At 40.8% G+C, this 24549-nt stretch overlaps 4 protein-coding genes across 4 annotated transcripts; 1 reads left to right on the plus strand and 3 right to left on the minus strand.

The window, feature by feature from the left end:
* Positions 1–33: 33 nt before the first annotated feature.
* zrsr2 (zinc finger (CCCH type), RNA-binding motif and serine/arginine rich 2) lies at positions 34–5755 on the minus strand. Its single transcript, XM_068738655.1, has 11 exons — positions 5612–5755; positions 5229–5308; positions 5064–5145; positions 4859–4967; positions 4322–4408; positions 3862–3900; positions 3460–3587; positions 3134–3347; positions 2496–2551; positions 2275–2384; positions 34–2179 (listed from the first exon to the last, which is right to left on the minus strand). Exons 1-11 carry the CDS (start codon positions 5653–5655, stop codon positions 1353–1355), a joined length of 1776 nt encoding a protein of 591 aa, XP_068594756.1. The 5' UTR covers positions 5656–5755; the 3' UTR covers positions 34–1352.
* Positions 5756–6769: 1014 nt separating this feature from the next.
* On the minus strand, positions 6770–10307 carry LOC137894231 (transmembrane 6 superfamily member 1-like). Its single transcript, XM_068739712.1, has 10 exons — positions 10216–10307; positions 9993–10096; positions 9725–9822; positions 9544–9647; positions 9378–9460; positions 9064–9197; positions 8722–8826; positions 8541–8633; positions 8333–8452; positions 6770–6981 (listed from the first exon to the last, which is right to left on the minus strand). The coding sequence occupies exons 1-10, from the start codon at positions 10305–10307 to the stop codon at positions 6790–6792; spliced, it is 1125 nt and encodes a 374-aa protein (XP_068595813.1). The 3' UTR covers positions 6770–6789.
* A 1436-nt stretch (positions 10308–11743) lies between these two features.
* LOC137917426 (BTB/POZ domain-containing protein 1-like) lies at positions 11744–17481 on the plus strand. The gene is made up of 8 exons (XM_068760201.1): positions 11744–12168; positions 12591–12747; positions 13708–13813; positions 13901–14098; positions 14264–14456; positions 14546–14633; positions 16175–16321; positions 16425–17481. Exons 1-8 carry the CDS (start codon positions 11744–11746, stop codon positions 16581–16583), a joined length of 1473 nt encoding a protein of 490 aa, XP_068616302.1. The 3' UTR covers positions 16584–17481.
* Positions 17482–22552: 5071 nt separating this feature from the next.
* On the minus strand, positions 22553–24396 carry LOC137897811 (RNA guanine-N7 methyltransferase activating subunit-like). The gene is made up of 4 exons (XM_068741905.1): positions 24321–24396; positions 24025–24189; positions 23344–23514; positions 22553–23092 (listed from the first exon to the last, which is right to left on the minus strand). The coding sequence occupies exons 1-4, from the start codon at positions 24326–24328 to the stop codon at positions 22909–22911; spliced, it is 528 nt and encodes a 175-aa protein (XP_068598006.1). The 5' UTR covers positions 24329–24396; the 3' UTR covers positions 22553–22908.
* Between the last annotated feature and the right edge of the window lie 153 nt (positions 24397–24549).

Raw genomic sequence — 24549 nt, forward strand, 5'->3', positions numbered from 1 at the left:
CGTGTCTGCCAGTCTCTCCAGTTTCCTCGCACATCCAAAACGTGCACGTTGTGTGAATTGGTCACTCCAGATTGTCCGCGGTGAGTGTGTGTTTGCATTTCCTGTGGTCCCGTGATGTACTGGTGTGTTGTCCGGGGTTACCCCGGCTTTCGCCCCTAGTCAGCTGAGATAGGATCTCGCAGACCCGTGACCCACAAGGCAGATAAAACCACAAGGAAATGGACAGATGTCTTAAGTTTGGTTCACATCCCACTTAAATCAGAAGACGGGTTTCTACGTGAATTTTTTGCTTTCTCCCAAATTTTAGTATCTTTAAATTACTAAATTTAGTAAGTAAGTAAGTAATGGAGATGGATGGATCAATTACCGTAGGTAAAATTTAGCAGTTGCCCATGATGAGTCGGCGTACACATCAAGACTGTTTCATCCATGGACTCACAATGTTAAAGACAAATTGTTCACCTTTGGCGAATGTGAGATATCAAATGTTAGTGTCTTTTTTTATTATTATTATTTTGTTGCATTTTCTGGTTGACTGTTGTTTACGGACTCATTATCCTGACAAATATTTAACATTGTAGTTTGGAGCGGCCTCTTTGAATATATCTTCTCAGTCTCTCTTTATCTTATGATAGTGTCCAAAATGAAAATAGTGTTTTATGTACGACAGTCTGGCTGATTCTGAACACTAAGACCAAAGAACACTGTGTTTTACCCTCAGTATGAGAAAGTATGTGGGGAATTATTTGGCCACAACATAGCATTACGTGATTATTCCAGGCTACTTAAAGACTTTCTTTACTGTGGAGTAGGAACACAAGATGATGAACGGCACGCATCACTGATGTTCGTCACTGTTGGCTTGTCAGTGAAATGCAAGGAAACAAACCAAAAGGGAACAGACACTCATCTCAACACTGTTTGGCAGTTTTTTGTTTTTGTCTTCTTAAAACCAGTGCTTTTATTCAGCATTACTCACAAGTATTAAACAGGTCCCTTTTTTATTTTTAGTGAAAATAAAATGTTTATTAATAAGCACTGCAAACAGCTTTTGTCAACTTTTTATTTTTGAAAGTTGTAAACAATAAACACTTAAAGTACAAATGCGTGTTTATGTTTTGTTTGATGTTTTTACTCAACATTAGAGTGCAGCATCTCCAAATGCTCCGTAATGAAAGCTTGAACCATTTTCCCAAAGCCAAACCTTCACATATGTACATACTGGTGGTTGTGTCTAAGAAGTGACGTCACTCCTCCCACTAATTTAACAAAGCCTTATCGCCTGACCTAACGTGCAGATGTTTAGGAGCAAGAAGCAGTAGACTCATTATTTATATAGTACACTTTTCACCTCAGGACTCATTTCCTCCCACTCCGACCCAGTTCAGTGTTTCCTCTACCAGCTCAGGTTTACTTCCATCTTGACCAGGACTTGACGTCGTGAGCTCCTCCACCGTCTCTCCTTTCACCTCTTTTTCAGTGTCTGACTCTCCAGATGAGCTTGTTCCTTCAGGCCGACGGATCTTTTTCTTGTGCTTCTTCTTGCTCTTCTTTTTGCTCTTTTTGGAATGTTTATGCCGGTGACCCGCCTTGGTATCATTTAGAGTTTTCTCTTTTGTACCTGCTTTCTCTGAACTCCTTTCTCTGCTGAGCTTGTTTCTCTCCTCCTCTCTGCTTGAGCTTCTCGACCTTCCCCTCGCTTTTCTTTGACTGGCTGGATCTGTGTCTCTACCGTCTCTCTCTTCACTTCTATTCCGATGCCTGACTTTATCTCGACTCCTGTTTCTCAGCCTGTCTGGCTCCCTGCCTCGGTTTCTACTCCTTGACCTGTCTCTACTTCTGTTCACGTACCAATCGCTCCTTTCGCTGTGTCTGGGTGTGGATGACCATTTGTCATCTCTATGCTGGTGGGAGGACCTTCTTTCTCGACTCCTGCTCCTGCGCCGGCCCCCCTCTCGTCTGCCGTATGATCTATTGGATCTTGGCGGACTTCTGCTGCAGTGGCGTTGCCTCCATGTTCGGTCTGAATGCCACCCATCTCTGCGACTCCCCCTAACGGTACGGTCAGGGGACATGTGCAGGTCCCTGTCAGCCTCCCAGAATTCATTGCCAGGGTTTCGAAATACATGCAAGAAATTACAGTGCTTTCCTTTGGGACACTTCTGCCTGTCGAACAATCCTGATAGAGAAGAAGCAAACACCAGGAGGTCGATAAACACGCCGGTAGTAAACGTGTTTCTGCAGTAATGTCACAAGTCTGAATGCATAACTCACCACATATAGCATTCTTCCACCGGATCACCGGACATATTTCACAATGAAGCTGCCGGCCTGCGTACCACCTCCCACTGAACTTGATGAAGGCCTCGTTACAGTGCTCCTCTCTGGACAGGCGGAAAAGAACAAACAGATAGTTCTGTGCAAAAAATTAAAACTGCACACTTGAAAATATTTGGAGAAGTAGTAGTGTAGTGGAGCTGTTGTGTGATGCTTACGTGTCAAACTGAATGTAAGAATTTCCTCTTAGGTGGGATTCATAGTTGCAGCTGACCTAAAAATGGAAATCATCCACCCAGTCAGTATGATCCTGAACGGTTTTATAAATGGTAGCAGCAACAGGTTTAATGGCACTCAAACTGAATATAGTGTGGCATCATTAAACTGATGGCACATTTGGACAAAGGGACAGCTGTTTGACCTGGTATACCAAGATATGCTTGCCATAAAGTATATTTACACAATTTTCTTCATGCAGCAGGATACTACTTTAATGACTTACGATAGTGAAAAAGCACCTGTATAAATGAAAATGCTGGTTAAAAGCCTTGAAACATGTTATTCTCTTATCAGTGTGAAAACGCACTCCTCAACCACATGGAGACAAGATGACAAAAGAAATGGAATAACTTTAACAAGCTGACTGTCATTTGGATTAGGACTGAAATGAGTCCTTGAACAATATAATAATCTGCTAATATGCACTAATTGTTATTAAATAAACTAAATGTTTCTCAAAAAAGGAAAATAATTACTTGTTAATTTGCGAGACGTGTCTTGATGCTAAAATCATTATTTGATTTCTCATTCGATGCCTCAACTCATCTTCAGATTGCGCTGCCTGTCCTCATCTTACCTTGAACTGCACTACCTTGCCCACTTTCTTCATCTCTGGCAAGACATCATGGTAGAACTCCAGGAAGGACTCGTGCAGCTCTTCTTCGCTGTGTTCCAACCAGGCGTCAATGTCATAATCATCCCGGCGCGACTCCTCCATGCCAAATGTCCTAAACATACCACGGATCATCAGAGTCGGGCTAGCTGTGGGATAAATGTGCTTCCGGGAACATCTGGGATCAGAAAGACAGATCACACATACGTGAAAATAATATATCCAAAGCATTTTCACTATTAACTTGTGTGTTTGAGAACTTGATGCAGCAAGTCATACAGAAGCAGTACCTTTCTCCAAATCGACATGCTCCTGTCTTAAGGAAGAAAGGACAGTTGGCTACATCACGCTCTGTCCCAAAGTTCTCAGAGCTCTGCCCCAAAGGAGCCTCAGGATTCATCCATGGTGCACTATCGAGCTGGAAGATATTAATTTAGAGGAACAGATGTATACGCTGCATAATTTGACTTCAAACACGATGGTAATCTTGATGTTTTTCCATGTTCCTGTGCTGCTGTCAATTACATGAATAACATGATAGACTGATAAAAATGCATAATACCCAAGCAGTGCTTCTAGAAATATATTTTATAATTATAACCATTGACAGATTTTTATTTTATGATTTATATGCTTTCAAATAGAAACATACTGAGTCATCAGTGTAATGTGGCATTCATGTGCTTTGATACCTGGTTTTCAGCTTCATCCAACATTTTCTGAACAGCCTCCTACAAATGGTGTAAAGACACGGCTGGTGAAAATGTGCAGCGGTCAACATACTGCAGCATGTCTGCTACTGCGTGTTAAGACCCAATTCAAGACAGACATTACGAAATCTCTGAATACCGGAAAAGCAATGTCATTGGCTGCTTTCATATAATGTAAAAGATACATCCTGGTTGGGATTGCGGTAAGGGTTTTCTTTTTGTGCGTTTCCTTACTTAAGGAGTGCGATGGTTGCTTGCGTGACTCGGTCAAGGAATTATTTTTTTTAAGAATCATGAAGAAATGTAAAATACATTTTACAAAAAGAGGAAAGATTTTATATTAAATTTCTTAGCAAAAACTTTTCGTTGACTAGATTGGAGAAACACAAAGTAGAAGAGGATATGTTTCTTTTTGTTTCTATCATCCTGAGGCCCGTTTCACCTCTCTGTTTCTCTTCTCCTTTTGCTTCTGCTCCTTTTCCTCCTGTTCTCTTTTCTGCTGGGCCTCCCATTCATCCTTTATCATCCGCTGTGGATAAAAGACATGTAGTTCATGAATTAAAAAAAAAAAAAAGATTTTCGGGATACTCAAACGGGCCAAGCTGCACTCATCAATAAAAAAAGAAACAAAAAAAAAACTGTAAAGGTAGCGGAAAATCTAAAGTAAAGAGGCAGCACCACAGCTTTGTACTAAAGAGCATATTTTGTGAGCATGGACCTTATTTAAAATACTTAGTATTATTTTAATGCCGGTCCAAAGCCAAGCATTACCTGCATTAGACGTAACGTGTTGAAAACAAATTACAAACATATATCGGTAGTTTGATTATTATGAACAGCTGTACACAAAAAACTAATCCAACAGGGGTAAAGAGCTCAATTATGTAGTACATCACTGTAAACACAAAGTTTAAACATGCTTAAAACTGTCCTCTCTTGAACTGCACACTCAATACAATAAATCGAAACCACTGATTACCTCCTCCTCTTCTTTCCTCCATTGTGCCGCTTCCTGCCTCTCACACGTCAGCCTAAATTCTTCCTGGGCAAGCCTCTCTTTCGCCAGCCATTCTTCATGAAGCCGAAGTCTGACGAAACAAGTCAAAACCAACCCACGCTTGTTGGATGCCACAAATCAACGTGCTGCTGTAAGGGCCGCAGAGTGACTGTGGTATCGTCCCTACCTTTCTACCTCTGCTACATCCTCATCATCTTCATCACTCATTTCCTCTTCCTCCGGTGTACAGCATGCTCCGTTTTGCAAAGCTGTAACAGAGTTATGTAAAGTCTGGCTAATGGTGTGGACATGACAATTACTCCGATCAATTATTCACATTCTATATTCATACCACACTTTCTGGCTTGGGCAAGAGCTTGGCGTTTTCGCCTTCTTCTCTCTTTCCTCTGCGCAGCTCGACGTTGCTTTTGACTGAAGGGAAAAGATGATATTTGTGTAGAGAATCGGAACGAAAATGTGTTAATCGCAGTTACCATGGTAATACAGATATATGCAACACATGTCAATGAAACACTAAAACAGATTTCTGGAATCTCGATCATCTGTTTGATGGATGCTAGCTATGATTAAGATTAGCCTCAGATGTACCTAGATTACCGACTACCAGCTACAACGCTGTAATTACGTTTACGTCGTTACACCTTCGGCGGTAAACCAGCTGTACGATAGTGAATTATCAAATGATCTCAACCGGCGTGAAAGACAGACGCATACCTTAACACGGGTCCAGAAATCGGTTGAGGATGCGCTGCTGCCATCACAGGTAATGGTAGTTAATGGTAGCTACTCGGTTAGCTAATGCGGCTAGCGTTAACGCACTCCTATTATCTTACTATTTGCTTCTCATCCACTCTTCGTTTAAATACATTCCCCGACTGGACGCTTTGCATTTGAAGTGGATCTGACTACTCGGGCTGATTATATATCTGAATATTTTCTATTGGTTGTGAATGTGATGAGCTACTTGGGGAAATGTTTTGCTAATGTTGTTTTGCGATCAAAGAAGAGCGACCTCAAAGTACTTCCGGGTTGAACCTTCTGATTTATTGTTCCGAGTTGACGAATTTAGAGATGAACTGTATGTTTTAATTTATATCCTCGGTTTTACACTAAAATTAATTAAAAACGTTCGAATAACAGAGCATTTGCTTTGCTTTTATTCTTAGTTTAATACGTAATGTCAAACACTTAACCAAATCATCGATTGTCATAATTAAAACTCAAAAAGCTGTTGTAGTACAAGTATATTTTGTACATCTCTTAAAACTTTAGGTGATAAATTTAATGTAATTATTGCATTCATGTATTTTACAAATGAACATTACTAAGCACATAAACCTTTTCTGCTTTCCATTGTAAATTTAGTGTATTTATTCTTCACATTCTTTTAAGGCTACCCTTATGAAATTGAAATTCAATAGAAAAAATTTCACACAAAAAATATATATATATAATCTCTTTTTTTTTCAATGGAAATATAAGGCTTTGTTTGGATTTTGCAAGTCACTCTGAGGTTGCCAATAACAGCAATTTTATAATTTATCATAAAATAAAACACACAGAAAGTGAGTGACTCCATGCACAGAAATCCGTTTCAAAAAAACAAATATCAAAAATGTGTAAGAGATATAAACACTGTCAGACAAATTTCATTGGCATGTCTTTAAAGCACACAAGCATCTGCATTAGGACATTTTGTGTACCTTTCTCTCTTGCCCCTGCTTACACAGACACAGTTTAATTTAACATTTTAAAAATAAATAGCTGAACATAAATTGCACAAACTCTTTTTGAACATAGCATTTTATTCGTTTCTCCACCAGACTCTCGAAAATTACAAACTGCTAATGCCTGCAGTACTTTGCAAGTGCTTTAGCCTGCAGTCCTCTTTGTCATTCAGTCTTCTTGTCTGGGATTGGCCTGATGAAAAAGGCAGGCTGTGTGTGGCAGCGGTAGCACAGAGCCTGTGGAACCACAGCGTACAGGATGTTAACCAGCAGGAAAACAGACTGGCTGTCAGCAGGCACTCTGTAGGAGAACGGAGTCCTCGTGTGAAGAGATGCACCGATATGAGAGAACTGTGCCTGTGAGGTGAAGCAGTGAGGAAAAATGAATGACTAACTGTTTAGTTTTCAGTGGTTTCGTTCATTTATTGTAAACACAATTGGACTAGACTTTCCAACCAGGATTTATTTTACATGAAGGAAGAACACAAACTTTGTTTTGAATTTGTCCAAGTGCAGGATATTAAAAAAAAAATTTCAATCTGACAGACACCTATTGCAAATACATTTCTAAAAGCCCCAGAAAAAAAGACACATGACATGTTTCATAGCAACCACGGCTGTGAGAGCATCAACTCTTCTATTTATAGCTTGGCTGAACAGCTGACCTTAAAGCAAATGCTAACATTACCGCCATTCCTCAAAGTCCTCTGCCCTTATCACCCCAGTGAGTGAGTGACACACACCAGCCTGCAGCTCAACAACAATCGCTTTGTCCTGCTGAGATGTGATTGGCGCGCTAGCGTCTCCCACCACTCTTCAAAGTTTCCATCTTTGGATGTAAACTGCTCAAGTAGAGCCCTTGGTGTTGATTGCTCTGAAGAAGAGCTTAAAATGATACCAGTGTAGAAAGGGCAGCTAAATAGGGAACAGCCTATCAAAAGGCCATTCTCAGTCTATTTATATCTGTAATTATGATATCATGAAGGAAAATAAAGGATTTATGTGGACACTTTGTGTCACTGTGGATGAAAACTTCAAATTCCAGAGGCTTGACACTGGAAATAAAGAATCTATGAAGAGGGTCAGATCAGCGTTATCTTCTTTGTATGTTTAACACCATGCTGTGTAACATTAAAGATGTCAACTATATGTTTGAAGGGACAAAGAGAGGACAAAAAGGAGGAGACTCCATATTCATGTAAAATAAATATTTCAACTATTTTGATTACCTCAGCCAAGGAGGTTCTGTTTTTGACAGCGTTCGTCTGCTTGTTAGCAGAATTACGAAAGAACTGAATGGATCTTGATGAAATTTTCTTTTTGAAGATGGGCCTGCATCATACTTACGGTAGATTACGTTAAATTTTGACAGCGATCCGGATGCACGTCTGGATACAAAAAAATCCAGATTTTCCCCTTTTTAGTAAAAATTTTTATCTTGTAAAATATGTATTCTTGTACATATTTTAAGCAAAATAAAAAAAAAACATTTTAAGAGATAAATTAACATTCAAAACATGCATTAAATAGAGGGGTATATGCAAACAAACCAAATGTGACACAGAGGAACACACAAAATAAAGGATGAAAGAAAACAATGTTTTAATTGTGTGCCTAGTCACACTTGTGTGGTAGTGCTGCATCAAAGCTTAATTATCTGTTGTCAGCAGCCAAAAGTGAGGAATTACCGGGTACACACAGGACCTACCTGTGCCAGAGCTCCTGAGTGAACAAGAGTAAGATCCAGCATCCACTCACATCCTGGGACCATCAGACCATAGAGAGCAATGACATAGTATGGTCCGGAGTACAGCATGTTCACCAGCATCTGAGGGATGTGGAAGCTGCTTTAGAAATGTGCCCAATAACAATGTTAGGATGCATGAGGTTTACTGTTGGCTACACCACTGAGCTACCTGCACTTTAGGATAGGCTGAAGGGTCTCTCAGATAAGGTTCGTAATGTTGTGCATAGTCTTGAAACCATTTGCAGGAACAGTCCAGAACAATCTGAAACAGAAACAGTTTGATAGTGCTCTCCATATAGACAAAACTGTGTGCGCTGCATTGAACAGTTAATTGTGTTGCAATTTCTTACAAGGCCTCTGAAGACGCAGAAGGCAAAAGCAGCGATGAGGTAGAGGACAAACAGTAAGTCTAGAGGTCTGCGGAGTAGACGTTTTCTTTCAGCCTCATGGTTACCCTTAGAGAAATGCGATGTAACGTTTATTATGATATTTAAACCTGTCACACAGCAAAACTGCACTATATGCACAGAAATGTAACATAGTGACTAAATGATGGTCAGATATCTAGCTGAACAGACTCCAAGGACTGAACTTGGCTTTTTACTGTAACATGCTACGTGAGAAACTGTGTAGCAGGTCCCCTTTATATAGTTATATATTTTGTTGATGTGTCTGTGTGTGTGTGTGTCCACCTGATCCTGGTATGCTGTAAACTGCACGTCCCATGTGTAGGGCTGACTGAAGATTCGGAAACAGGCCCAAACCGACAGTGAGACATACGGTATGTGGAGAAGGAAGAGTGGGCCGGTGTGGGTCCCATATTTCCCTTTAACATGACAGAACAAAATAATATCTCACAGTGGGAAAGATCAAAACACTAAAAGTAGCAGTACTGTATTTACATTTAATTTTACATTTAAAGGATGCATTGTATCTGCAGGGGGTTACATAAGTACACAAGACTGGCCTCTAAAATCAATCAGTATTTTTATTGTACCGTACATACCTACAGCATTCCCAAGAATGTAGACTACGCTACGCATAAGGAAAGATCCCACCCAGTAGAGTCCAATGGCTCTGTAGCTGTCTCTGTGCAAAACACGTTACACAGCCATTGTAGATAGATAGATAGATAGATAGATAGATAGATAGATAGATAACAGAGGTCTTACCCCCAAGTAATTGCAGCAATCATGAGCAGATACATGAGATAGTGCACACAGCCATCCCAGTAAGCGATCATGTGCCCATGTGCTGTATTAATATGTGGATCTGCCTGAAACACAGGTCAAATTTTTGATTAGATGTGTGTGGGTAAATGGGAACAACTGGATTTACAACACAGACACGTACCACTCTAAGGTAAAATGTCACAAATCCATCAATGATGTTGTCCTGCTCCAGGCCGATGATCAGACTCACCACACTGAGGAATGCATGCGCTGCATACACTGCACAGACAGAAGCACTCGTGTAACTCATAGCAACCGGGTGACAAACTACAGAAAAGAGTCTTGTTGTACTCATTGGACTCGTGAGCTCAAGTATGCAAGCATAATGCATTGAATATCACTTTTAATATTTAACACGAAAGACCTTTTATAGAAATGTACATTTGTACCATAGAAAAGTGGATCTACTGGAGCCTTCTTCTTGATCATAAAATGGACTGCTATTGCCAGGATGAGGACTGTTGTACACCCAGCGAAGAAGAAAGCTTCTGCACTAAATGCAATGTGAGAGATGTGTTTTAAACTATTTTGTAAATCATGCTGATTACTTTATAATAATTAGAGGCAACCCTCAAAGCAACCCACAAGGGTGTGGTCACAACACACACTTACCTATTGTTGTAAATGAGCGAATTAAAAAAGTAGCAGATGGGGATGGACATCAAGGAGAGCACAAACACTCCAGTCCCTGCAGACGCAGTCATTGCAAGCTGGGTTTGAGCGATCTTGTGCAAGAAGAGGAAAATATAACAAGTTCAGCTGCATAATTCTCTCATCTTTAGTCTTCAAGTCCTTTTCTAATGAATAAGGAAAAAGTGAGTGTAAAATTGAAAACAAGCTACATGCGCTCACCTCTACTTCTGGATGCATGTTCTGTCTTGCTCTGTTGGTCTGTGTGGCATTCCTCCCTGTCTCTCTCTCCCTCTCCCTCTCCCTCTCTGTCCATTCTTCTACCCTTCCCTCTATTGCTGAGCTAGAATGTGAGAGAACTACAGTTTCTCTCTTTTGAGAGAGCAGCTGATTATCAGCATTCGATATGAAACCTTTGATTTGATATGAAAGATGACAAAGCCTCCTAACATATACAATCCAGGCAAATGTAAGCATGAAAGAAATGCATTATACAAATAAACACATAAATATGTGTATTTTTATATAACAGGCATGGGAGTTTGAAACTTAAGATTGATGAACAATATTTATTTTAATTTTATTTTTTTCAAGTCCCACTATGTGCTGGCAACGTGTCCGGGGTGTATTCCACCTCTCGCCCGTAGTCATATGGGAGAGGATCCAGCAACACTATTATTTAAACACTGGTTAGTTTAAAAAAATAAAATAAAATAAAGATGAGGTTACTACAGTTTGTTTGCATAGTGTACTGGCTGTAGTTTGAGTCATAGTTGTCACCTTGTGATGCATTCCTTTGTCTGATGGTTAAAATATAGGCCTAATGATTATTATTTTAACCAAGCCTTCTCCTTCTGAATTTGGTGACATTATGGAACTATGAATATTTGTATCAACAAAGAAATTATCCAAATTACTCAACAGCAGATTTTCCCTAACCAATTTCTGTAATCAACAGCATTCAAATGATGTGGATCAATTATGAGGCGGCTGCACTAAATAGCTAGCATTCAGTGCTGCCTCATACAGTAAAGCTATTGCATTTTTTGCATTTGGATCCAGTTGTAAATGGTTTAAGCAAGGTATAAAATTTCCATGTATTCCCGTCTTGTTTGTAACTTTACTTGGTGTCCGAACAAAAGAAAAAAAAATTGCATCTTTTTATTTTGCTAGTTTTAATTTTCTGGTTTTTATTATTATTCTATTATATTCTATATACGTCATTTTACTGTTTGGGGTTCTGTTTCTGTTTATGTTTCAGCAATAAAGTTTAACACAAAAAAAGTTGTTTTGGCGGAAGCGTGCGCGTGCGTCATTAGACGAGCTCGCGCTCACCAACGCATAGTTTATTCGCACAAGCTAGCTCTAGGTAGCTAGCTAAGCATCGAGGAGCAATGGCGTCCCGTGCTATTGATACCACGTAAATAAACAACACAGACGGTACGGACGGTGCACATTAGTTTGTCGTTAACGATTGTTTTGCGGAGGGCAGCACAATACTAGTGCGGTTATGTCGGCTGGGAGCGGTGGAGGCGTTTGCGGCGGCTTAGCGTCAAACCATGACGGTCAAGACGCAGCGTCCAATTCGGCTCACTGTGGAGCCGCGGCAGCAACATCCAGCGTGCCGGCCTCTGGCTCCGTCCCGTCCGCTTCCCCGTCCGCCCTCGGCCTCCACCGGGAACCCATGTACAACTGGCAAGCGACGAAGAGTTCCCTGAAGGAGCGCTTCGCCTTCCTCTTCAACAACGAGCTACTCAGCGACGTCAGGTTCGTCGTTGGGAAAGGCAGGCAGGCCCAGAGGATACCGGCCCATAAATTCGTTCTCGCCGCCGGCAGTGCCGTTTTCGACGCGATGTTCAACGGAGGGATGGCGACCACCTCAACGGAGATCGAGCTGCCCGATGTAGAACCCGCAGCGTTCCTCGCCCTGCTCAGGTAGGACCGGTGAAACACGCCCCCGTAACGTAACTATTAATGTCGTGCAATCGTTTAGCATCGTTAGTTGTGTTTTCATTGATCTGAAAACTTTCAGATCAATGTCGATACCGAAGAAAGGACCAAGCAAGCTAATATGAAAATGTTATCTTTTGCCCTCGGAGCATTTTTCATAGGTTCTGACAATTAATGCATAAAGTTAATAATAGTTGATTGGCTCTGTAATTAAAAATAATGATTAGTTACAATAAATAATAAATCTGTTGTTTGATCCCAGATTTCAGAAAGTGTCAGATACTCTTTCATATCAAACACTAGTACAACTATTAAATAGTAGCCCAAAATGTCATGGGTTAACTTTTCGAGATGGTTTTGAGGATAAAAACACTTCACCGTTTGTATGCTTGCTGTTTATTCTGCAGGTTCCTGTATTCTGATGAAGTCCACATTGGACCAGAGACTGTGATGACCACTCTGTATACGGCGAAGAAGTATGCCGTCCCTGCTCTGGAGGGGCATTGTGTGGAGTTCCTTACCAAACATCTCAGAGCTGACAATGCTTTCATGCTGCTCACTCAGGTTGTACATCGAATACTGAATCTTGAACTGTCTGACAATTAACAGGTTCCGGTGTTACTTTGGGTTTGCGGCCTCAAATATGATTTTATCTAAAGTACTGCTGCTGTTTTAGGAAGAGACAAATTCAAGTATTGTAGTTTTGTCTAATCTCTGAGTTTATTTGACTTGCTTTGTGGTTCTCAAAACCTTGAAAACGTCATTCTACATCCAGAAACAGGAAAATGAAGATTGGGACAATTTAACCAACTTTACTGTGATCAGCTTTCAGTGGATCTACTGGCTATAAGATAAAGTGACCCTATGACAGCTGATCATATTTATATTTGGTCATAATCTGGAATGATGCTCTTATGCTTTGAAAGGATTAAATGCCTTTTGTTATAATGGTGGCAGAAATTCGTGGCTGATCTTGATATCAGAACAATAAATTGGCTTGATGTTAAGCCACGCGCCACCAGGAAAAAGTGAGAACATATATTCTTAGTACTTTATTTGAAGTCACTCTTTATAATGTGAAAAATACTAAATATAGTTTACAACACCAGATCATCTCCCAGCTATGTATGTTTTTTTTTTTTTTGTAATTCAGTTCAGCATTTACTTCTTTTCTGCTCCACCGTCAGCTAATTTATAATTTAAAAAAAGATTCCTTTGTCCAACGTGTTTAAAAAAAAGGTATTTCTAGTACTAGTGCTTTTATTTGTCTTTGTCATTTCTGGCTTGGTTTTTAAAATTGGTGATTTTCTCTTCCCCATCAATAATTGTAAGCATAGATTTCCCATGGTGTTGTTGGAATGCAAATGATACAAAATATTTATCTTAATCTCAAACAAAATATAATTAATAAAAGACACATTTTCTTCCCCAGTGCATTTTTTAAGCTTCTTTGGTGCATACTAATTATATGATCAGTATTAATTGTTAGATACTTATCTGTCTTCTTGTGTGTTTTGAATACAGGCGAGGTTATTTGATGAACCTCAACTTGCCAGTCTCTGCTTAGACACCATAGACAGAAGCACCGCGGACGCGATAAATGCAGAGGGCTTTACAGATATTGACCTCGGTATGTGAGTCTGGGTGTGACCTCTTACTTTCTTGCTCTATCGCCCGTTTGTGAAATGTTCGATGTTGTCTGTGTCTGTATGTGCAGAGACCTTATGTGCGGTGCTGCAGAGAGACACACTCAGCATCAGGGAGAACCGTCTATTTGGAGCAGTGGTACGCTGGGCAGAGGCGGAGTGTTACAGACAACAGCTTCCCCCGACCTCGGACAACAAACAGAAGGTTCTGGGTAAAGCCCTGCCACTCATCCGCTTTCCGCTCATGACTGTTGAGGAGTTTGCTGCAGGTGAGCCGTTTGTTTCTCGTGCGGCGACGGAACCGTCACTTTTTCCCAAAACAATACTGACCAGTTCAGCCATTATTGATTATCGTTGTTTATTCATCATATGCCTGATGTGTCCATACGTCTTGCACCACAGAAACCAGCTTGATATTCTTTCTTGTGCAACAGGGCCTGCCCAGTCTGGAATATTGTTCGATCGGGACGTGGTAAATCTGTTTTTACACTTTACAGTAAACCCCAAACCACGGGTCGACTACATCGACAGGCCCCGCTGTTGCCTCAGGGGGGAGGAGTGCAGTATTAATAGATTCCAGCAGGTTGAGAGTCGATGGGGGTACAGTGGTACCAGTGACAGAATCAGGTGAGGTGACAAACATTGGTGGTGTGTTGCCAAATTAAATGTATTTACATTTGTTTCTCATTTTCTCTCTGTCTTTTTTCCTTTCTTAGATTCAATGTTAACAAAAGAATATCCATAGTGGGGTTTGGCTTGTATGGTTCTATACATGGACCCACTGACTATCAGGTCAACGTACAGGTAACGTCTGGCTCAGAGCCAACCCACACATTATTCTTTAGCGCTGAAGAGATCAGTCTGGCTTTGAAAGGCAACTCCTGGTATTAAAGAATAATGGTGTTGATGGAAAAGTACATGCGCTACTAATATCTTCAGTTGGTTTCAGTGCAAGTTATTTTGGGATACTTTGGTGAAATATGAATATTTTCTTCTTTTTTTTTATGACAGAATAATAAGATTTACTTGCAATGAAGTAACTTAAATTACATTTTAAAAATTAGAAAACAACCTGATAAAGAACACAGTAATACCTCTACATATGAGTTTAATTTGTCCCTTATGTTAAGAACGCTCATGTGTCGATGCAAATATCCACATTAATTAATATAAAACGCTTTGGTTGGTTCCATCCTCCAAATAAACAAAAAAATAACCCTAAGTAATGTAAATAAACATGTAAATGAATGATGAAACCAAACACAATGCATAATAAGTAAATAAAAACTAGTGTCAAAATTGTGCAAATGTACCGCAACCACACTGACGAGCTAAATCACTCTAACACCTCGCATGTGTTTTTCATTTCCATCAACGACACGCTTTTTCTTTTCACTATTACCATCATCAGTTGCTTTCTTTGACCCCATGATATATATATATATATATATATATATATACCGGTAAAAAATAATAATCACAATTTAAGGTGAAAATAACTAAAATGGCAGCACAACACGGGAGATGCTTCTGGGACGCGCAGAACACATGAAGTGAGTGCGTACGCCTGCGGAAGCTGCAGCAGTGACGCTGCACTTTGATTCCATCCATAATACTCTCAGATTTGAGCTCGTTCTTTGGAATGCTCGTGTATAAGGTCACTCGTATTTAGTGGTATTATTGTACCATGAATATTTGACACCCTGAAGATTATGAGCTAGCTTTACACTCCTCCCAACAGACACATACACACCTTTTGCTGTTTCTTGTGTTTCTCTTCTTTTGAAGAGAACAAGTGTGCTGTTGTTTGAATTGATTGCGAGTTTGTGTGTGAGAGTGAGAGGAGGCCGAGCTGTTTTCTGCTACCGTTGGTTCTGTTGCTGGGAAAATAGTATCCCTGATGTTTCTCAGATTTTACAGACACAAGCTGCTTTTAGCTACAAGCTCCCAGACATTGAAATTGCTACCTACCTCTCAGATTTGTTCATCAATTTATGCATCAGCTCTCATTCACCTTTCAGAAATGAGTAGCATAGCACTAGCCTGGGAATCAAACAAATCTGCTTATTCATGTTTTGTTTACCATGAGAAATGACAGATTTCCAACCAAACTGGGCGATGTTGGATCAATCCTAACCATTTTTTAATGGTATTAGAAACATTAGATACGTGGTTTTGGGCAAAGCTAATACTTAGAAATACCCACCAATAAAGTAAATTAGTACACAGAAGAACTCGGAATGCAAACTACCCTGCCATTTTCTTCTTAGCTATGAAAAGTTCTGAATGGATGTTTGTCTTTTCACCGTATTTCCCATGTAGCTAATGCGTTAATCTTTCTTTAGATCTTGGAGAGCGACAAACGCATTACACTGGGACAGAATGACACAGGTTTCAGCTGCGACGGCACAGCCAACACCTTCAGAGTGATGTTCAAGGACCCCATAGAGATCCTACCCAATGTCAGCTACACTGCATGTGCCACCTTAAAGGTCAGTTTGAACTTCCCGTGTCGAAATATGTGCTAAATTGTATAGATGACCTTTTCTTTATGTTTCTATTAACCCATCACCTGCTTTTTAATTTACACCTCAGGGCCCAGACTCCCATTATGGTACAAAAGGGTTAAAGAAAGTGACCCAGGAAACGGCAACAGGGACCAAGACAACTTTTTTCTTTTTCAGTTCACCTGGAAATAATAACGGTACGTCAGTGGAGGACGGCCAGATACCGGAGATCATCTACTACTCCTAGACGTAACACTGTCATGCCGGAACACTAAACTAGGGAGACCTCAGGCTGCTGGGAAGACTGGGCTGCTGAAGACTTACGTAGTGCCTCTTGAACCCTTGGATTAAATCATATCTGTGTGTGTGTGTGTGTGTGTGTGTGTGTGTGTGTGTGTGCGCGCGCGCGCCGGAGTAGTGAAAATACAATACCTCTGGCTTTTTGTGGACACAAACGCGACCATCAGTTAACAATGGTATTGATGTCTTGTTGGTGTTGTTAGCAGTAAACTACCAGTGCAAGAGTTTGTCCTCCACACATGAAACTCCAGAGACTTTGATTGATGCCCTTATTTTTGCCGATGTATCATCCAAAAATGTCACGTCTGTATATTTTATATTGTACACTATTATCATCTATTCAACCGTTCAGCTCCAAATACATTGTATTAAGAATTCATGTGTTCTGTAACTTTGCTAGTGGTACATGTTGTAATTTATGACTTCCTGTTTGCTTAGCACTTCATCAAAATAAAGTTCTGTGTATTGAATTGTGAAATAATGTTTTAGCTTTATGGCAATAAAATGTAAGACTGAAGTAGAAACCTCAGAGGGTTCTAAGCGGGTTCTGATGAATCACAAGCATTCATGTATAGTTTGTCTGCTACAGGTGGATTAGAGTCAACGGTTAAAATGGAATTTGATGGTTTTTTGATTGCTTTGGTGGGTGGGTGTAATTTACAGCATTCACTTGGTGTGAACAAAAGCATATAATTAAAAATTTAAATGCATAAATGAAATTGTGTCTGAATATGAAACATCATTACATAGTATTTTTTTTTTTGATAAAATCCTCTTGTTAGGTTTAGGTTCTTCCAACTGCAGTGAAATAAAATTGAGCCAGTTTTGAAAGTAGAGAAATGTGGGGGACAAACCATTACCGGGACAGCGTAGTGAGGAAATATGAACCTGCATACATTAAATATGTGTTCATGATAGCAGGGCAGTGATGCTGAGCTGAGCATCTGTTTAATTCGTCTTTCTGTCACTAGGTGATGCCAGAAACCCACGCAGGCAGCTGCTTCAACCGGCCGAGTGTAGAAAGGGTTGAGGTTGAAACCTGGAGTTTTAAGATGATTGAAATGAGGAGCAAGGAAACAATTCTGCTATACAGACATTTCATTTGTCTGTAGTATAAATGTACAGGCCCAAAACCTGTAACATTTCTGAAACCTGCTTAATTATTCATGTAGGTAACATTTTATTTGAAGCGGTGAGCAAAAGACAGACTTATCTTCAGAAACATGGAGGAATCTTCATGATAGTTTATAATATAATTGGTCAAGTAACACAAATGACAGCAGTGATAAGCATCCATCAAGACCAATTAAGAAGCAGAAAATCCAGTTGAAATAAAATACTACTTCTAAGTTGTTGAGAAAATGAAATATTCATCACATGAGTAGCATTTTATTGTTGCAGCTTTTCAAAGTGGAGCTATTGTATTGTTGGGTAGTTTAACCTCTAGTGATGCAAAAGATCGCTTTGGATCAAAAGTTAAATCTTTAATGTGGATTATTATAATTGGGATTATAACTGTAAAAATATATTGGAAGTGTTATCTCAAACAGAAACAAAAATTCAGTTCATGTACTCTTTTAAATTTGCAGTACTTGTCTGAAGGTTTGTGATAGGTAATCAGCTGTTAAATGAATATGCGACGCTTGTTGAGCACTATTTGAATTTCAGAGATAATTGAAAGAACAATTAAACATCTTTGAAATGCCTGCTGTTTATCAGCACTGGACGTTTAGGGTGATTTAAGTCCACCTAAATCTCTGAAGCTAGCGATGAAGTGCTCTTAAATTGTGTAATCCCTGCATTCATATGATGGAAGCAAGGCCACTTAAAACGGCGGTGAGTGGGCTTTGACAAGAAGAGTGATCCAAGGGGGCGCTGTCAGGTGAGTCACAGGGACCGGAGAGTTTCTCCTGCTGACTGCCCACTTAGTCTGCCTTTGTAACAGAAAGAGAAAATCCATTTGAGACAGGTTTTCACCACCCACCAGTCAGAAAGCTCGCAGGAGGATAGCCACACTTCAGCACCGACAGTCATCTGCTCTGGGCTGTGTTGTGGCAAATTTTGTAAGGACTCCAAAAAACAAGCTTCATGAAGGCCCCCCTATGTTACTATAGGATGGGCGGGGGGGGTCACTTGAGAGTTGACTACTGAAGAAGAACTCAACTCCTGACAGCCATTGCTGTGCTCATCCATGACAGTGGTTTTGTGTTTCTGCACATGTGTGTGTGCATTGTGGGGTAAGATAGCAGCTCATGGTGAGCTTTAAACTTGAGCACTGACATTGGTGGGAGAGGATTTGTTCTATTCTTTTTTTAATTATTTGATGTGACTGCAAGGGACAGAAGACTTTACACTTATTACTCCATTTGACCTCTGTAACAAAAGAGTTTTCTTGAGTTGAGGTTCAGGTAATGAATGTTTTAACGTCTTAAACAGGATCACGTTTCCTCTTGTTTGTTGGTGGTCTAAAGAAATGTTCATGCACATTGGTGGTATCTGCATGAGAAACGGATAAAAACCAAAACATAAATGTCCAAATTCTTCATAGTAACAGATTATGTTATTCTCGAGCCTCTTCATGAGTAAATATAGAAATAATCGATAGTTGATTTTTTTTAGATTGCATTTGAGACTTAGCTAAGCAGATGTCATGTTTTTGCTTTTGCTGTCATCCCATTAAAGTAACATAACTCTCTTTAAAATAACCCCCTATTGCTTGTTTATAGACTTTGAGCTAGTGGGATCACAGTACATAACACTAGAAGGCACAATGTACCACTAGTTATCACCGATTAAGGTGAAACAGGATTATATTTTATGCTCAGAGCATCTGAGAAATGCATTTACACTACAATCACAGAAGCTTCAGACGGTCTGGGGGAAGAGTTTTCCATGTCTGAATAAAGGTAGCAAGGAGCGTTGCTGGAATGAACCCTGACACGCGGTGGGTGGATGACAGGACTGAGCTCCACGGCCGCTGTAGTCATCTTGACAGAGGTGATGAAATGTTGACAGAAAGCTAAAAACAGCCAGATAGAATCACTAAACCAGAAGCCAGAAGAAATAATTATTTTATTTTTTTGCTGTTGAAATAACAAATAATATTAGCTGCTGTGATTTCCTGTTTGTGTTTGGAAAGTTGTTGCCTCACTAGATTTGGATCAAAATCAACTCACACAAACTATCATTCTCTTTATGACCCTTTGAAGGGGAACCAACGCCCAAGTTGGTAACAACTTAACTGCATATAAAAGTAGTCCAACCCAGCCTCATCAGTAAGCTAAAAAGATCATAATGTCAAACTGTTAGTAATATGACAGTAAAAGGTGAAATGTACTGCTGTAGTAGTAGTAGTTTTTCTTTTTCATTTATAAATAATAGCAATGTAATGTTCTTTTACTTTACATGGGAGTTTAAATATTGGAATTTTACATGCAATTGAATATTTTCTTTATATTTGTGGGACTGCAGTATTTCCTCTATCACTGGGTTATCCTGCAGCCTGCCTTGACTTCCTGTGGAGGTACTACCAGATAATCATACTAACAAGCTTCTCAGCAGAAGCGGAGTCTGCTGTCTTCACATGCATGACCTCAGCGACTGCGTGATTAACGCGTAGAGCAAGCAGTTGGAATGAACAGGGGACAAGACATCATCAAACTGGATCTCCAGCAGTAATTATAAGGGTTTATTCTTGAGTCCAAGTGGAGTGTACGCTCACTGAATGCACGTGTGTGTTCATGTGACCACATACAGTTGTGCACAGATCGGAATGCACCATACACAGCTTAAGGCCTTTATTTCAACAGAATGGGTAAAGCAGGAGGGCTCCTCATTTGACACACGGCATAAACTACATGAGCACTCTCCACTGTCTGCTGGGGGGGCAGGCTGGCCTGAGCCAACCTCAGCCCCTGCTCTCCAACACCAGATGTAGGTCGCCGAGCGCTGCAGGGGCTGGGGGATGTGATGTCTGTGTGTGTAGATGGGGCGGCTGTGGTGTTCCTGTGTGCAGAAATGCATGTGCGTATGCAGGCAGACGTGAGGGTGGGGGTAAAGTGGTGATTGTACTGGGTGAGTTCAGCATCAAGGACATGCCCCCGAGCACACTGTCTCTATTGCTGTCACATTGCATCGCGTCAATGAGGCTGCATGAAGCCCGACAGGCTGGCAGGCCACACCAACGGGACTCGTGCCGTTCTCTCGCTGGCGACGGATTTGATTATGGGCCACTAAAGGTTTCTCGTGTTCTTCTCCAGAGGGAAGTTGAATGGATCGATAACCACACTAATGTTGTTTGTTTGTTTTGATTTTTTTTCCTCTTAACGCTGAAAAAAAATAATAATATTAGTGTTCTACGCAAACCACTTTAGAAAACAATATCACCCAAAGTACCAGATTACCATGTGAGCCCAGATTTTAGATTTCCAGGATTTGTAAACCATTATTATCTAAATAAAGAGAAATGCTTGAAATATTTCAATGCATGTGTAATCAATCGAAAATCTATTCAAGATTCACAGGAAAAACATTTCCATGATGTTCAAACTTTTTGATGATGTGCGCCTCTACTGGACATCTGTACTATTAATTTTCACAGGATTAATCTAGCAAATGTGTTTGCTTGCATCTGGTAACTAGAACTAAACATACAGTAGATGTACATTTCTGTACAGATGAGAATGACATGATTTTTAGAAATATGAATATAAACCAAAGAGAATACATTTAAGTTCAAGTTCACCTACGCGATTAAAATTCATCCTTAAACGACCACGAACGAGTTTACCATAGGTTGTGGGAATTGATCAAAAAGTCATCAAGACATTTCACTCAAAGCTGTAAATGTAAAGGGCTTAATGTAAATGTAAGGCTGGAGCAGGCTGTACACTTCCTCCTCTGAGCCGATGAAAGCTTTCACTGAAATCTGTTGTGTTTTCTTGTTCACCTAGCTGCCTCAATCTGTCTCCCTCCTGTAATGTTAAAATGCAGCAACCAAGAGGGAAGTTCCTCTAATCCAGCAGCCTTCCCTGACGTGAGTCACCCCCCCCCCCCACCCACCCACCCACACACACTTTCCTCCTGGCTGTCACCCTCCTCCTCCCCTCCTTCGTCTCACACCTGATTGCGCTGCTGAAGTGCCTTCCATCACCGAATCCATAAATAGTCACCGCAGAACGGCATTCGTGCACAGGCTGTTTGTGTAGAAGATCAGTGAAATGCACCATCGTGTCCAAAGTCACCCTTTATTTTATTTGTTTATCTGTTTCCCTGCCTGCACATAAATAATTTAGTTGCTTTTCACAATGTGAACTATTTAGCCATTTGATGTGAATGCTATACGCCCCCCCCCCCCCCCCCCCCACCCCCACCACCAACACACACACACACACATCATCATCATCGGCGGTCTCTCGTAGTCGAGCATGACTGTCCTCCTCCTTGGTCCTTGTGTGTCTTCAGGTGGGCGTACACACACACACACACACTAGTTGTTCAGGCCATGTAACATAATGCGTCATTACATTAGACCAGGGGTGGGCAAACTTTTTGACTCGCGGGCCACAATAGGTTCTAAAATTTGACAGAGGGGCCGGACCAAGAACAGATGGATGGAGTATTTGTGTGAGCTAATATAAATGACACATGAAAGCTATAGCATTAAAGGATTTGGCCTTTTACAGGTAGCATTACAGGGATTAGGTCAAATGAATGAGGTTTAATTATAATACAATTTAATTTAATGATATAATTTGGACAAATTTGGCGGGCCAGATTAAAAAGACCAACGGGCCGCATATGGCCCCCGGGCCTGGGTTTGCCCATGTCTGCATTAGACAATTGATTGAGGAAAAATATAAAAGCACAATAACCCAACATTTAAAATACACCAGAACATTTTTTGAAAATACTTGGTTTATTTGCAGTAGCTCAGTTCAGCATTCTGTGCTGCATTACAAATGGATCCTTTCAGATTCATTCTGGAAACAATACTGCGTGATCGAATTCATAACTGACATCAAAGCAGGTTAAATATTTGACAGAAAAACCATCTCGACACAAAACTCCTGAGCGACCGTTCCCAGTTATAATGTAATACTTGAATATTATTACAAACAGCCCGTATAATATTAAAAAGCAATTTCTCCATGTTATTTTCAATGACCGCTGAAAACGATGTACATTCTTATCATTCCAAAAAGGTAATTAGAAGATACAATCTAATTACTGTGCTAAGAAATATGATTCTTGCCCAAGGAGCAGAGTAGAGATTAGTTGTAGTCACGCGGTGTTTGACGATCGGCGCTGTACCCCTGGTTGGAGCTTTGAGGGCCATATTGATACCCACTTCCGTGCCCCGAGTGCCTGTCTCGGTTTCCGTCATGCCAGTGTTGTGGCCGATGATGGCCTCCTCTCCAGTCTCGGTCCCCTCCCCACCCGCGACGATCCCGGTTCCTAGATGGAGGTATTAATGAACAATCGGTCTTCGTGAATAAAATATGAATGAAAGGATAAAGTCCAGCTCAGCCTGTGGATTTAGTCACATGATGGCTTCTTTGACTGAGTTTTATTTTGTAGCTTCTGGTATTATGATCGCATTCATGTCACATACAACCAGTAAATGGGATTGAGCGCAAGTTCCGAGAGGGGCATATCTCTATAGAAATTGAATAAGTATGGTATAATAACACACATGCTAGCATTACCTATTATCCCTCTCTCTGTAGTTTCCTCCTCCACGACTCCACCAATCCTCAACGGTGGGTGGAGGATCAGGTGGCCGGCTCTTATACTGTTGGTATTCGTGGTCCTCCGATGAAAATCTATGTGCGAACAGCTCCTCGTATTTCTGCAGGTTTTCTGTTTTCTCAGGCAGGCTACAAAAAAAATAGGTATTTTTTTAAATTAAGGAAAAGATACGGAACCGATTAATTACCTGGTGCATTTAGTATCATGACATTCATTCTAGTGTTTACACCACACAGGTGGAAAAACCTGTCACATTTGACACAATACAAATATAAAGTACACGTCACTAAGCGTAGAAGCTGTCAGTTAAATACAACCACGTACGTAACACACAGCTTTATACAAGATGAATATCTGTACAAACGGCACAAAAGTAAAGACATACCACTGAGAATGTACGGGTGACTGTGAGGTCATCCAAAATCAATGGGCTCTTAAGATGAAGCTCTGAAGCTAAACATTTACAGTGATTAAAAAAACCGCGCACAAGTGTCATTTTGGGGTTTCAGTGAAAGACTGTGCAGTTCAGTTTACCTGAATGCTCGCGAGCGCCCCCTACATACACGGAAGTTCAGAAAATGGCATAACTCTACACCACTGGAACATCTGTAGTGTTACAGCACGCATGCTGGCGTCACCTGCTATCCCCGCCACTACCGGTTCCTTCTCCGTGATTCTTACAGTCCTCCAGCACGGACGAAGGATCGGGGGACCGGCTCGGACACCGCCGGTGTCCACGGTCCTCTGGTGGAACCCTATTGTCCAACAGATCCTCGCATTTTTGCAGGGTTTCCTCGTCCATGCTGCAAACACAAAGCAGTGGGTGTCTCAGTTAAATCGGTATCATCACTATCGGCTCCCTTTAGAGGCCGATAAACCGGAAACAACACGAAAGACACACACACACACACACACGCCGCAATGCGACACACACCTCAACATAAGGAGATTCCTATTGCTTTTCGTTGAACACAGAACGAACCGACGACACCGGAAGTCCCGCTTGCATACGGTTCCAGTGCAGTACGTCACTAAAATACTTCCGCGGAATAAATGAGCAAATATCCTGGTTCCGCGGCCGCACGCACCTGAGCGTGGTTGACCGGATAATTGGCGCAGGCCGTAGAAAACGGCACTAAGCGTCGCGATAAAACCGCTTAGAG

Source organism: Brachionichthys hirsutus, chromosome 1, assembly GCF_040956055.1.
Source record: "Brachionichthys hirsutus isolate HB-005 chromosome 1, CSIRO-AGI_Bhir_v1, whole genome shotgun sequence".
Classification (NCBI taxonomy): Eukaryota; Metazoa; Chordata; class Actinopteri; order Lophiiformes; family Brachionichthyidae; genus Brachionichthys; species Brachionichthys hirsutus.